This window comes from Gorilla gorilla, chromosome 11 (genome assembly GCF_029281585.2).
Source record: "Gorilla gorilla gorilla isolate KB3781 chromosome 11, NHGRI_mGorGor1-v2.1_pri, whole genome shotgun sequence".
NCBI lineage: Eukaryota > Metazoa > Chordata > Mammalia > Primates > Hominidae > Gorilla > Gorilla gorilla.
Window position 1 is genome coordinate 79,961,182 of NC_073235.2, and position 14,736 is coordinate 79,975,917.

The 14,736-nt window shown below is 35.1% G+C and overlaps 1 protein-coding gene across 2 annotated transcripts in view; it reads left to right on the plus strand.

Moving 5' to 3' along the window:
* Positions 1 to 14,736, plus strand: part of AGPS (alkylglycerone phosphate synthase) — a 157,745-nt gene that overhangs the window by 96,572 nt on the left and 46,437 nt on the right. For both annotated transcript variants that reach the window (XM_031008691.3, XM_063695017.1), the window contains exon 12: positions 10,400 to 10,451. In XM_031008691.3, the coding sequence (XP_030864551.1) occupies positions 10,400 to 10,451 (52 nt within the window). The remainder of the gene's footprint in view (positions 1 to 10,399; positions 10,452 to 14,736) is intronic.

The window sequence follows — 14,736 nt, forward strand, 5'->3', positions numbered from 1 at the left end:
AGAATTATTTTCTCCCCTCCTTAAAAAATATATTATTAAGATTTTTTTTAAGACAAGATAATGCTAAGTAATTTTATCTATGTATTTAGTTCTGTCAGTATGGAAATTTCTACATCTCTCTCGGCATTTGGTTTATTGTTTAAACTACAACTGTCAATGAATAATTCTTAATTCAACTTTTCCCAGCAGGGAGGAAGTCAAGGGAATGTACTCTAGCCTCTCTTTTTTTTTCTTTCTTCAAACTCCTGAAATTTTAATACTTCTATTAGCTATACCCAAGTAGAATCTTGAGGACAAGGGAGTTTTTGATGTGACCCATATAGGTCAGCTTCCTGATATCCAGAGCAGTGTGGAGGAAGAATCTGTTGAGGCAAAGGAATCATATCGAGCAAGTAGTCTATGTTTATCTTGGAATTTGTAAGGTACAGAAATGTAAAATGATGAAGAGTCTCTCATTTTCCCATCATCTCAAGACAACCACTATTAATGCTTTAAAGAACTTTAAAATGAGAAAAAATATATACATTATTTACTCACATATATATATCATTCCCAGTGTTGTTTATTCCATACACTCATAAAGTTTTACTTTCTAAGACACTCATTCTGTCTGGCAGCTTCCCGCTTTCATGAAGTACAGCTATATGACCACCTAATTCACCAGCTGATGTGGTAATTTTTGTAATTTTCAAGTAGCTTCACTTGTCAGTTAGATTGCTGGACTTAGTATAGGTCCTTTGATCTTGATTGCTAGACTACTCCTGGGTAGGGAGAGGATTCAAAAGGAAGTAGGGTCCTGGAATAAGCGTTCTTGGACTTGTGGCAAGTTACTCTGGTAGTGGTAAGGCAGAAGTGATTAGTAACAGTTGAAATCCTTACATTAGAGGCCCTAATTCACTAGAACTTTGGGAATACGATATTATGGTTAGGGAGCTAGAGTATATAGTATTAACACCATGTTTGCTAAAATGATGAGGTGGCAATAATATTTAAAACATTAAAGGATTATTAAGTAGAGGAGGATTGGAGATAAGTTTTTGGAGTAAATAGTATTTGTTATACTAAAGTAACATCTGAGCACTGAGTGGTGACATTCCAGTGTGTTCTGGTACTTGTTTCTAAAATATTCCATCATTCAAAGGCAGAGGAAAGGAGTTTCAAGTTAAGATACCCCAGATATTAAGAAGTAAAAGAACTTGCAGAGCCTTATGGTTTTGCCTATGAATTAATACATAAAAGAACAGGAAGCTAGGGTGTTGTTTTTTTTTTTTTTAATGACCAGAAGTTCACTAATTGAAAAATAAAACAAAGATGTTTCCATATATATTTTCATTAATTTCAGACTGTTCTTAATGAGCAGCTTTTAAAATTTCAAGTGTTTTCATTTTATATTATGATTTATCCTTGTGTAATGATTTTGGATTACAGTCATTGGGTGAACATCCTAAGAATTTTTTAAAATGAATAAAAGGACAAGTTTTACTGATTTGTGTAAGGATGAAGGAAAATTCCATCCCCTGCTTGTCTTAAATAGTTTTATTTTCCCTCTGTCTTTGATGAGCTTCACTATTCCCCCACACAAAAAGTGTGTTTTTTTGTTTGTTTTTTTAAGATGGAATCCTACTCTGTCTCCCAGGCTGGAGTGCAATGGCGCGATCTCGATGCACTGCCACCTCTGACTCCCGGATTCAAGCAATTCTCTTGCCTCAGCCTCCCGAGTAGCTGGGATTATAGGCGACCACCACCATGCCCAGCAGATTTTTTTTGTATTTTTAGTAGAGATGGGATTTTGCCGTGTTGGCCAGGCTCGTCTCGAACTCCTGACCTCAGGTGATCTGCCCGCCCCGGCCTCCCAAATTGCTGAGATTACAGTCGTGAGCCACCATTCCCAGCCACAAAAAGTGTTATTAAAGAATTGTAGTTCATATCATTTCTTGTTCAAGTCTTGAATGACATAATTCTAATTCACCATTATTGCCTCTAATTTTATGAAAAAAGTATGAATGCCAAATTAGATTTTTCCTTTTTGAGACAGGGTCTCACTTTCTCATCCAGGCTGGAGTGCAGTGGCACGATCACAGCTCAACGCAGCCTCTCAATCTCCTGGATGCAGGTGATCCTACCACCTCAGCTTCCTGAATAGCTGGGACCATAGGCACACACCACTATACCTGGCTAATTTTTTTTTTAAACTTTTGTAGAGATGGGATCTCCCTGTGTTCCCCAGGCTGGTCTTGAACTCCTGGACTCAAGCGATCCTCCAGTTTAGGCCTCCCAAAGTGTAGAGATTGCTGGCGTGAGCCACCATGCCCGGCCCCAAATTAGATTTTTAAAAAAATTACAGAAGTTATAAAAGTAGTTTGGATTTGTATTTATTTTCAACAAAAGATCTCAGAGAGGTCGTGTTCAGTCTGTATTGACCAACTCTGCCCCTTCAATAATATCTCCCCTCTATAGAACACAGATTTAGTACACTCATAAAGCTTTTAATTAGATGTGTGCATATTTTATGTTTTCTTGATGCTCCATCTACTTTTCCACACTGCAAATACTTACATGTAAATCTATCTTAAATTTCATTAATAAGAAGTGATGTACAAATGTATCAAAATACTAAGTTTATAATTTCATTACGATGGAAATGTTGATTTCCAACATTTCCACCATAAATAGTTGGTATAATCTGATACAGTTTTTATTACAATTCAATATGCCACTGATAGAAAGTGACACAGAAGACCTACTTGTACTATTGAAAAGCAAGTATGGAATTTTCCTTCATCCTTGCAGAAATCAGTGAAACTTGTCCTTTTACTCATTTAAAAAAATTCTTAGGATGTTCACCCAATGACTATAATCTAAATTCACTACACAAAACTATAGTGAGCCAGGTGCGGTGGCTCATATCTGTAATCCCAGCACTTTAAGAAGCTGAGGCAGGCAGATCACTTGAGCCCAGGAGTTTGAGACCTGTCTGGGCAACATGGCGAAACCCTGTCTCTATAAAAAATACAAAAATTAGCTGGGTATGGAGGCATGTGCCTGTAGTCCTAGCTACTCTGGAGGCTGAGGTGAGAGGATCCATTGAGCCCAGGAGGTTGAGGCTGCTGTGAGTCATGATCATGCCACTGTACTTCAGCCTGGGCAACAGAGCAAGACCCTGTCTCAAAAAACAAACAAAAAAAACTGTATTAGCTATATATCTTGGAACAAAATAAAGACGATTGATAGACAGTGCTACCATGTGGTTAAAAAAGCAGGTCGTAAAGAAAGATCCTTTCTAGTCTATAGCTATGACAATTCGGTTCTATGTACTTAGTAATTGACAGTTTTTAGAAATATAAATATTATGGACTAGAAAGTTTGTCTTACTTGAAACTGATTTTAAAAGTCCAGATAGATAATATTCTATTCTTGATCATTACTCTTAATAATGGAGCAATTGCTAAGAGTAGTTACTGGGATTTGGACATCTAACAGTTTTGGAAGCCTACATATTTTACTTCTATTATAATGCACATGTAGAGAGGCATTAATGTTTATCTTACCTGGAAATGGATAAAAGGTTTTATAATGGTTTAGGGAAAGTTGTATATTAGTTTGTAGAACATACAAGTCTCATATGTCAAGAGTGGTACAGTATTTGCTGCCTTCCTTTGTAATAGTGTTTTCAGGCAGAAAAATTGAAAAAATCAGGTTTTGGCACTAGTCATTGTTCAATTTGGGATTTGGAATTTCAGTTGATAGCAGGGGAATTAAGATCCATTAAAGTAGATGGTACATGGCTTATGATTGTGCCAAATTCTTGATTGAATAATGAATTGGTTGCTTGCAATTCTTCACTGTCATTTTATAGCACTTCCATCTTTGCAATATTTTCAGATTCAAGTTGCTTTTGAAATGGGAAACTGTAATTTTGGATAAATATCTTTTGGGAAAGAACATACATGACTGTTCACAAATAGCAAAGTGGGCTATATGTATATTTTTATTACTATTCTTACTGAAGGAAATAAATTAAGCAACCTTATACTAGCAGCAGAAGGATTCTACTAAAGTCTCTCATCCGATCTTTGTCCATGTGAGGAAGTATCCTCTTTCAATACTTCACTGCCTTGTGAGAAGCTAGAAAGGAGGATTTAGTGGAAGATTAATGTGATTCTTTCTCATAAGTGGCAGTCCAGTATAATCTCCTACTTTATTCAGTAGATGGGTAAATGATTTTTAAGACTTTCTCAGAAAATACATTTCCTGCTGTAGCCTATGAAGAGGAGGAAAATAATGTTTTTTAATCAGCATATCAATGTTAGATATAACGTGTTATTATTCTCTGAAAGAGATAAATAAAATTGTTAGTTTGGAAATAACGATGTCTTTACAAGGTTAAAAGGAAAACCGAGTGTTAAAACAAGCTCAGAAGCAGTTTCTGAAGTTTGGGTTTTTTTGTTTGTTTTCAATAAAAACTTAGGAGTAGTGCCCTATGGTATTTTGAGAGGAGCATTTATTCCAACAAGAGGAAAAACTGTATTTGGTATTGATTAGTACTCATTCCTCTCAAAACTCTTCTCAGTAAAACCTAGTTTCTTTGAACTAGGTTTTTAGAATTATAGATGAAAATGCAGCTTTTCTTCCCACTACCTTTTGACAGAGGGTAATTTTTCCTTCCTTCTATCACTTTTATTTTAAACAATTTTAAACTGATAAAGGTTTGGGGTTTTTTGTTTGTTTGTTTTAGTGATTTTAGATTATAATTTGGGAAGACATAAATTTTACGAATTGTTCTGTTTTAAACTTAATTTATCTTGGAGGAGTTCAAATAAATTAGAAGGAGTCAGGTTTAGCACTTACCTTATAAAACACTTAAAACTTCTTTTTATTCAACAGTAATTCTTGGGAGTATTTATTACATAGAGAAACTGAAATTATTTTAAATCATTTTTTTTGTGTCATGCTTTTTTTTCTCTGAAGCAGAGAGAATAACCCTATTCAAGTGTTTGGTTAATTGGATCATTTACTGTTTGATCCAGCAAAATTAAGACAGTTATGAGACATGTTCTCTACCAGAAGCCACTAAGAACAAGTTATTATACCTTTACTAAACTGAAAAACTATAAAGTTATAATTAGGAGACTGGCATTATCTTTTGGTCTTTTCCTTAATATAAGTGGAGGGCAATATTCACTCCCTATTATGTATTATTTTGTTCTTTAAAACCAAGCAACAATTGACTTGTCAAAATAAAAAGTTCTTATTGTTTATCAACAGACTCCTAGCTGTAAGTCAGTATGTCATCTCTAAGATGACCAACCAGTAATAACTGTAGCCTTAAATAGTCTATCATTTCATCTGTGATACCAACTCTGACTTATTAGTTAGAAGAGGAATTTGTCTACATTTTAAGTTTTTATATCCAGAAATTCACATTTAACAGATTATCTTTTTTTACATAGCCTTTTTTGAACTTTTTTTTTTTTTTTTTGAGATGGATTCTTGCTCTGTCACCCAGGCTGGAGTGCAGTGGTGCCATCTCAGCTCACTGCAAGCTCCACCTCCCAGGTTCATGCCATTCTCCTGCCTCAGGCTCCTGAGTAGCTGGGACTACAGGCGCCCGCCACCATGCCCTGCTAATTTTGTTTTTGTATTTTTAGTAGAGACAGGGTTTCACCGTGTTAGCCAGGATTGTCTCGATTTCCTGACCTTGTGATCCACCTGCCTCGGCCTCCCAAAGTGCTGGGATTTGAACTTTTAAATTAATCAATTTTGTTGTGTGCCTTATTTGAGGTAGTGTGCTCTTAGCTTGATAACCAACATAATGCAATGGATAGTATGCAGTTATATGTGGTTCCTCACTTCTAGTGAGGATGTTGCATATTATGATAATTTTTTGTGCCCAAATTTTTGTATAGCACATGGAGTTTAGTATTGAAGCATTTGCTTCTGATACAACATGAGATTGATAGACTATTTCCAATGTAGTCTCTAGGCTCAAGAATTTGGGCTGTTCCAGAGTCTACATAGGATGTGGATTTACCCTTTGAGGAAACAAATGTTTTCAATCAAGTATAATTCATTCCTTAGCCATGGACCAGAGTTACATGGCTGCCATTCAATGCTTATAGTTTTATAGTTTATCCTTATGACATTATGTTAGCAGAAACCCCTCAGACATGTGAAATATATGTTAATGTTGAATTTATTTTGCTGGTAACTAGTCTTTTAAGAGGTGCCTTCTCAAATATGTCTCATCTGAATTGCAAGTTCTGATTTTTTCTGTGACAAGTAAGAGCTATGACTTAGTTTTAGAAAAACCAGTTTTGCAGAAATATTTTGATGTTTCTTTTTTTTTTTTTTTTGAAACGGAGTCTCACTCTATTGCCCAGGCTGGAGTGCAGTGGTGCGATCTCGGCTCACTGCAAGCTCCGCCTCCCGGGTTCATGCCATTCTTCTGCCTCAGCCTCCCCAGTAGCTGGGACTACAGGCGCCTGCCACCACACCAGACTAATTTTTTGTATTTTTAGTCGAGACAGGATTTCACTGTGTTAGCCAGGATGGTCTCGATCTCCTGACCTCGTGATCCGCCTGCCTCGGCCTCCCAAAGTGCTGGGATTACAGGCGTGAGCCACCGCGCCTGGCCGAAGAAATATTTTTAAATAAAATGATAGGATTGAGAAGTATGTTGCTTTTTAAGTTAGTGCAGAGAGTACTAAGTAAATAAGACTAATCAGAATAGTTTTTACTATTCAGATTATGCAATCAAGTAAATTCCTGGTAGTAGCATCCCTAAAGGGAAGAAATTGCCAGCAATTTGACTAAGTCAGTCTTGTATCCATGTTGTGAAGTCGTCGTGGTTATTTATTTCATTATTAAAGTACAAAAAGTATACTGATATTTCTGTATTAGTCCATATCAGGTTTCATATAGTTTCAGACTATTAAGTATAAAATATACTTTGGTACAAGTTCGATGATTTGAGAGATTCTAGTAAGGGTACATTTATCATAGCAGGAAAGAAATCAATTATTTCATTAGCTCAGTTTTAGTAAGCAATTTCTGTCTGAGTGTTCTTGAATTCCCTGAATTTATCATTAACCCATCATTAAAATTTGTAAAAATATTCCCTCTCAGGTTAGTTTTGATCACTTACCAGCAGGGGTCACTTTAACTCAAGGACCTTTTTCCCTCCTTTACAAAATCTGTGGAATACTCTCAGCCCTGAATTAGTAAATAACATGGGAGTGAATTTAGAGCTCAAATTCTCAGAACTTGTGCTGTCTCTAACTTTTAAAAGCAATCTTTTGTGGTTTTTTTAAACCTACCAAATTAGTTTTAAAGCAGTGGAAACATAACCTAATCTTAACTGTACGTATAGTAACTCAAATTGATGTTGTTTTTTAAGAATAGTAACATTATTTTGATCTCTTGATTATACAACCTTCCATTTAATTAACTGTAGTGGTAACTTTTAATTATTTTGAATTATAAGAAACGTTTTCAGCTTTGTATATTTAGAATGATGTGCAATGATTTACAAATATCAATTACCAGGAGATCATAAACCAACCTAGATGCTATTTTTGAGTGCTTTACTTATATAAGCATTTAGTTATGACAATAACTGAAAAACTCTACTGGCTTTTTAAAAATCTGGTACTATTGAAGTATGAGACTTTAAAACTGTTGGTTTGAATTAGATAATTTCAAAAAAGTCCATGTTAAAATAATTTAATATCTAAAATTAAAAAAATTCTTTAGCTTATTAGTTCTTTTTTGATAGTGTTTGTCTGTTACCATCTACTATGCCTCCTTGATACTAATAGGAATACTGGATAGCTAGCTTATGTGACTTGATTATCAAGTTAAAATCACATTCAATATAATTGAATATTAGTTGCTATATGATACAGCAGTTGCCCTGGAGCTTTCTTGCCTTTTTTCCAGCTTTTTAATTTGAAAATTTTAAGCATACAGAAAATTTGAAAGACTGGTACAGTGATCACCTGTCTATCCACTTCATATATTCAACAATCATTAAGTTTTTGCTCTGTTTAACATGTACGTGTATATGTTTTTTGGACCATTTGAAATTAAGTTGCAGACTTTTTTTTTTTTTTAAAGACAGAGTTTTGCTCTTGTTGCCCAGGCTGGAGTGCAGTGGTGCAATCTCAGCTCACTGCAACCTCCGCCTCCCAGGTTCAAGTGATTCTCCTGCCTCAGCCTCCCAAGTAGCTGGGATTACAGGCATGCACCACCACAGCTGGGTAATACTGTATTTTTAGTAGAGATGGGGTTTCACCATGTTGGTCAGGCTGGTCTCGAACTCCTGACCTCTGGTGATCCACTGCCTCAGCCTCCCAAAATGCTGAGATTATAGGTGTGAGCCGCCACACCCAGCCTAGGTTGCAGACTTTACAGCACTTAACCTAAATACATCAGCACCGTCTCCTAAAGACAGAGTAGTGTTCTTCTTTGTAACTACAATACCATTTTCATGTCTAAGAAAATCAGTAGTAATTTTTTTTTTTTTTTTGAGACAGAGTCTCGCTCTGTCGCCCAGCAGGCTGGAGTGCAGTGGTTCACTGCAACCTCTGCCTCCTGGGTTCAAGCAATTCCCCTGTCTCAGCCTCCTTAGTAGCTGGGACTACAGGTGTGTGCCACCATGTCTGACTAATTTCTTTTTTTTTTTTTTTTTTTGTATTTTTAGTAGAGATGGGGTTTCACCATGTTGGCCAGGCTGGTCTTGAACTCCTGACCTCGGGCAGTCTGCCTCCCTTGGCTTCCCAAAGTGCTGGGATTACAGGTGTGAGCCACTGCACCTGGCCAATCAACAGTAATTTGTTAATGCCATCTAATATTCATTATATAAGATTATTCCAGTTATCTCCAAGATATGTTTTATGAATAGTGTTTGCAAACCAAGATTTAATCAAGATCTGCATATTTTAGTTGTTTTAAAGATTAAATACCCATAGAAATTTACTATACTAAATGTAATATACTTTCCTTCCCCCCCCCCCTTTTTTTTGTTTTGTTTTGTTTTGTTTTGTTTTGTTTTGTTTTGTTTTTGAGACAAGGTCTTGCACTGTTGCCCAGGCTGGAGTGCAGTGGCACAATCTTCGCTCACTGCAAACTCTGCTTCCCAGGTTCAAGTGATTCTCATGCCTCAGCCTCCCACGTAGCTGGGATTATAGGTGTATAACACCACGCCCAGTTAATTTTTGTGTTTTTAGTAGAGACAAGCTTTTGCCATGTTGGTCAGGCTGGTCTTGAACTCCTGTCCTAAAGTGATTTGCCCACCTCTGCCTCACAAAGTGCTAGGATTGCAAGTGTGAGCCACTGCGCCCATCCCCTCCCATTTTGTGATATATGTGTACTTACGTGAATTGTTTTCATTAATAATACTTGCCATTGATAAAGGTGCGGTAGAATGTGGTTGATAGCAGGAGATGGAATTTACAAGTTGCTGGTAGGAACTTGAAATGTTTTTGTTATGAATGACAGAGTGGCTGTTACTGTCTCATATTTTACTTATGTGCTTAAGCTAGAATATATAAATATATATGTTATATGTATATTCTACTTATGAAGAAAAGAAATTTGGTCTAATCAGGCTTTGTATATTTTATTAGAAGTCAATGTGCCCACTTTATGAAAAACATTTCAGATTTGTAAATGTGAAGAAAACTGATTTTCCTTTAGTATTTTTGGAAACTGGTAACGTTTTTAGAAGTATCAACCCAACTACAAAGATACCCTTATGCCAATATTTGAAATTACTCAGGTAGTACATTTCTTTAACATTTTTAAACTATTATACATTTAATAAGACTACAAAATAGAAAATAACATAGTTTTAATGTAATTTTTGTTTGGAATATGACTTCAAAGCTGTGTGTGCATGTGTCTGTGTTTTAAGTGATTTTTGGAGGCTGTGTGGTTTGCCTGAAATAGTGCTCATCTAAAAGTCAGAATGTCTTCATCTTCTACCTTTACTATGGATAAAATACAGTATAGTTCATAAAATGGCATAATACTGATTTTAGTTTTAGAAACATCTTTGTTTTAAAATAATCCACTTTGGGGTCTGGTATTTCTTTTAGGATATTCTCATATGTCTTTGCCAGACATTAGGCAGCTTTTTCTGCTGATAAATTTAAAATCTGTTAACTTATGTTTGTATTTATTTATCTATATCTGTAGATTTCTTCTCTCCAAATATTTTATAGAAGTCATTGATATTTGTCTTCATAAAAATATATGAAAAGTTAACTTTTTTTCCTCTGTAAGTCCTTAGGAACTAAGCTCTTGATCTCTTAAATATAGAAAGATAATATTCATATTCTACCTGTCTAGCTTCTTACTGTATTAAATTTGTATCACTTTTTTTTTCTTTTTAAAACAGAGATGTGCTCCGGCATCTATTCGCCTCATGGACAACAAGCAGTTTCAGTTTGGTAAGTAAGGAGTGGTAATTTTAAAATGTCATTTAGCCACAGAAATTTATGAAACATCAGTAGGAAGAGTACGGAGTGCAGAGGTAGAAAGAACGTCAATCTTGCCTTTCAGGAAGATGTCAGTCTAATGAAGATAGACAATTACATAAATGAGCGAGGGCAGCAGTGTTGGAGGGCCTGTGAAAGAAGACTGCACTGGATACCATGGGCTGCAAATGAAGGAATTGATTCTTCTTGATTTTGCTTGAGGATAAAGAGTCAGAAAAGGCTTTTATAAGAGAGATGCTTGAGCTAAATCTTCAAAGGTGAATATAAGTTTGCCTAGATGTCTCTTCTTCTCAACCAGACTTCTTCACTTGGCAGCAAAAATGTGAAGGTGTGAAACTCAATGATGTGTGTTAGGGGACTTCAAATCGTTCTGTGTGGCTCAAATAGAGGGTGGAGTTAGAGTTGTTACATGAGATAAAGTTGGTTGGGTGGGCTAGGGCTTTTCAGGATAGATTTGGATTTTGTCTTGTCAGCAGTGGGATTTCTTTGAAGAATAAAATCAATCAACTTTACATCTTAGCTCATTCTGGCAGCATTGTGCAGGATAGATTAGAAGGGTACATGCATGGAGGAGAGACACTAGGAGATGAAACAGCTCAAGAAGCAAAGTTTGAGGGCTTTGAGCATGGCAGCAGCAATGGAGATAGAGAACGGATGATAGATTTTCAGAAAATCAGTTTGCTAACTGGATGTGGAAGGCTAAATAAAAGGAGGAGTTGAAGACAACACCTAGACTGATTTGATTGATTGGGTAGATTAAATAACATAGAAGAGTGGGTGGTGGTCTTGGGAAAAAGATATGATAATGGGTTGTAGTTACATTGTGAAATTTACTTTGGGATTTAAGTTTATAGAATTTAAATACCCTCAAAACAATTCCTAAAATCTTGGGAGTGATCGTTCAGTAATAAATACTAAAGGCAAAGATAGGCAGGCTTTTGTCATGTCTAAAAGTAAGCTGAGATTTTAATTTAGGGAAGCATGGTTATAGTTACATAGAAACTTAACTAAAGTCAGGTTCATAACATATCAAGAGTTTTAAAATTACATTCTTCTAAGTTAGTCATAATTGTTTATTTCTTTAAGTAAATTACTTTCAAAATACTATACTACTGACAAAAGTTTAAGATAAATATGTTCTATAAGTAATGAAATACTTAAATCAAGTGAAAAACCACTGGTGTGTTTTGGCCTGCATTTAAAGATCTAGGTCTTAAAGAGAGCCATGCATCTAATTAATAAGACTGTGTTATTCATTTATATGTTATTGTTGTTGTAAACAATGTTAGACCTAGGCATTTATAAAATTAGTTATGATTTGGCCACACTTATTTATATTGGAGTCCATAACAATTTAAAGTGAAGGTTTAAAGAAAGTCTTCCTGTCATCCCTCTTCCATGTTCTCATTACTATACCTGAAAACATACTTACTTGCTCCCCTCTAGCTTACTCCCATCTGTGGTATCATAGGTTCTACCTTCTCTAGTCTTCACTGTGTCTCCCCTCCCTCTGCCCTTTACTTAGCCACCAAAGTGATCCTTTTGAAATACAGATCTGATCATGCTTTTTGGCTGTCTATATAACCTTTTTTATTTCTCAGTTTTAATTGAAGTCTTTACATTAATATATCCTGCCATGGCTTCATGATCAAGCAAAAGAGGAAATAATGCTTAGCACAACAAAAGGTGCCCCAGACCCTGCACTAACCGTATGGCTGATTGGTCGGTGTTTATACCACATTGGTTGTTAACAAAGCACATGCCATATTATTGGTTGTTAATATTTTTAATATAATCTACTTCAGGTACAACTCTTAATACATTATATTGACATTATCTAATTTTAGTATATTGAAATGATATATATCATTGTGTATATTGAAATAATCCAAAGATGTCCTCTATAAACCAAAGTTTCTCAAATTTAGGGTATGTTTCTTAGTCATTTTTCTATCACCTGCACTTGTCACATAATAGGCATTTATATGTTGATTCAATTAATCATCAAACTGGCAAGGGGGTGAACAAATCCTAGATAGCATAGTGCTGATTACATTGTCAAAAGCACACTTTATAAAATTCTATTCATGACTGTTCGTCAGAGTGGTATCCCCACTTTACAAATGACTCAAAGACTCATTATTTTGACTACGGTCCACAAATCATATGTGGTAGAGCTGGGGATGAACCCAGATTTGTCTGACTACAAAGCCCAAGGGTTTTTGCACTGTCTGTAACCACTGCTTTAAAATATAGATAATTAATAAATCCTGTTAAATGACTTGATTAACATTGAAATGACAGAAAATTCACTGATCAAACTGTCCAGCTAGTAAATTTGGAAGTGAGTTTAATATTTTAAAAAACCACCATAGCACTTTGGGAGGCCAAGGCAGGCGGATCACCTGAAGTCAGGAGTTTGAGACTAGCCTGGCCAACATGGTGAAACCCTGTCTCTACTAAAAAAAAAAAAATATAAAAATTAGCTGGGCATGTTGGCGAGCACCTGTAGTCCCAGCTACTCGGGAGGCTGAGGCAGGAGAATTGCTTGAACCGGGGAGGCAGAGGTTGCTGTGAGCCGAGATCACACCACTACTCTCCAGCCTGGGCAACACAGTGAGACTCTGTCTCAAAAAAAAAAAACAACCCACAATAGCTAGAATATATTTAAAATGTAATTATATTGTTAGGCAACATATTTAAGAAAAAGTGAAAGATAATATTATCTAGTTGATACTAATACTTGACCCACCTAAAAGTCAGTATCACTTTTACAATAATTTATTCTTCAAAGCTATCATGTCACCTTAGTATCACAGATGTATGTGAGTAATTCTACTAGCATTAATGGAAATTGTGCATATAAATCTCGATGAGTTAAGGTGAACATTTACCCTTAATGATTATTTCATATCAGAGTAGTATCATATGGAGTCCGCATGCGTTGTATAAAGATAAATGAATCTTTTGTATAAAGGCTTTTGTATAAAGAATAGATAATTTCAACTTCTGCCAAGAACACAACATGCACATTCAATATATAAATGTTTATATATGTATTTCTAATTGTTGTTAATATAGGATGAGTTCCATTTGGGACCAGAAATGAATGTTTTGATGATATGTTATTTCTATCTTTATAGATATTAGAAATTGTCTCTTAAAGCGCTAGTTATACTAGGAAGCATCTCTGATAGTTTAAAATAAAAGAAAAAAATCCCCAAGCGTATCTCTTACTTGTGATCCAGGAGCTCAAAAAGATTGCTAGGTTGATCTCTATCTAACCTGCAGTTCAGTTTGTTTCTTTGTTGTTGTTTTTTAATGCCTCAGGTATAGCATAGATATCTAATTCTTAGCCTCTGGTTAAGACTTCTATTACTTGGTCTTTTATGTAACACAGTTTCCTATTATAATCAGCAAAAATGTAGTAAGTAGTATTACAGATTGAGATTCTTATAAAAAATGGATAGAAAAAAACTACCAGTGATAGTTTTAGAAACAGCTAGTTTGCTCTTTGCACCTATTTTAAAAGAAGGAAAGGAAGGGCCTACACTTTAAAAACAAACAAAATCCCCAAACCTTAAAGGCTTTTTTTAAAAAAGAAACTTTTTATTTGGAGATAATTTTGACTTACTTAAGACTGAAATTCTTTATAAAAATTTTGTATAAATAGTATGACACCTTTTTCTTAATTGGGCTGCTAACACTGAGGCCAGATGCATGACTCTTAAATGTAGCAATCATAGGAGTTGAGTCGTTACTACTTTCTGAAAAGTGAGAAAACAGTAAAAGGTTTTCACTCAATTAAGCCTAATCTGCAGGCAAAGATGTTAATTTAACAGACTTTGAGACTCCATTTATGTTATTTTGGCAATTTTAACTCTCCGGGTGTGATTAAGGAAGCAATTGCTAGTTTTATGCCAAGAATTCTGGATGAATTAACAATTAATTAAGAAACAACCTTAAACTTGGCATTAACTCCATATTTGGTTATAGTTCTGAATAGTTTCTATATAATTAAAAAAAAAAGTAAAACCAGCCGCCATGGGTGTTCTTAATGAAATAAAAATTAATGAAGTAATTTTATTATGTGTAAACCATACCGTTGAAAGAAAACCTAAACTATGTGTAGTATTAATTACATGTAGTAATTTGACTTAAAAAATTAAATTGATAATGGGTTTTGTAAATAAAAAGTTGTTTGTGACATTTGAAAGAAGATAAAAGTAGCAAATAT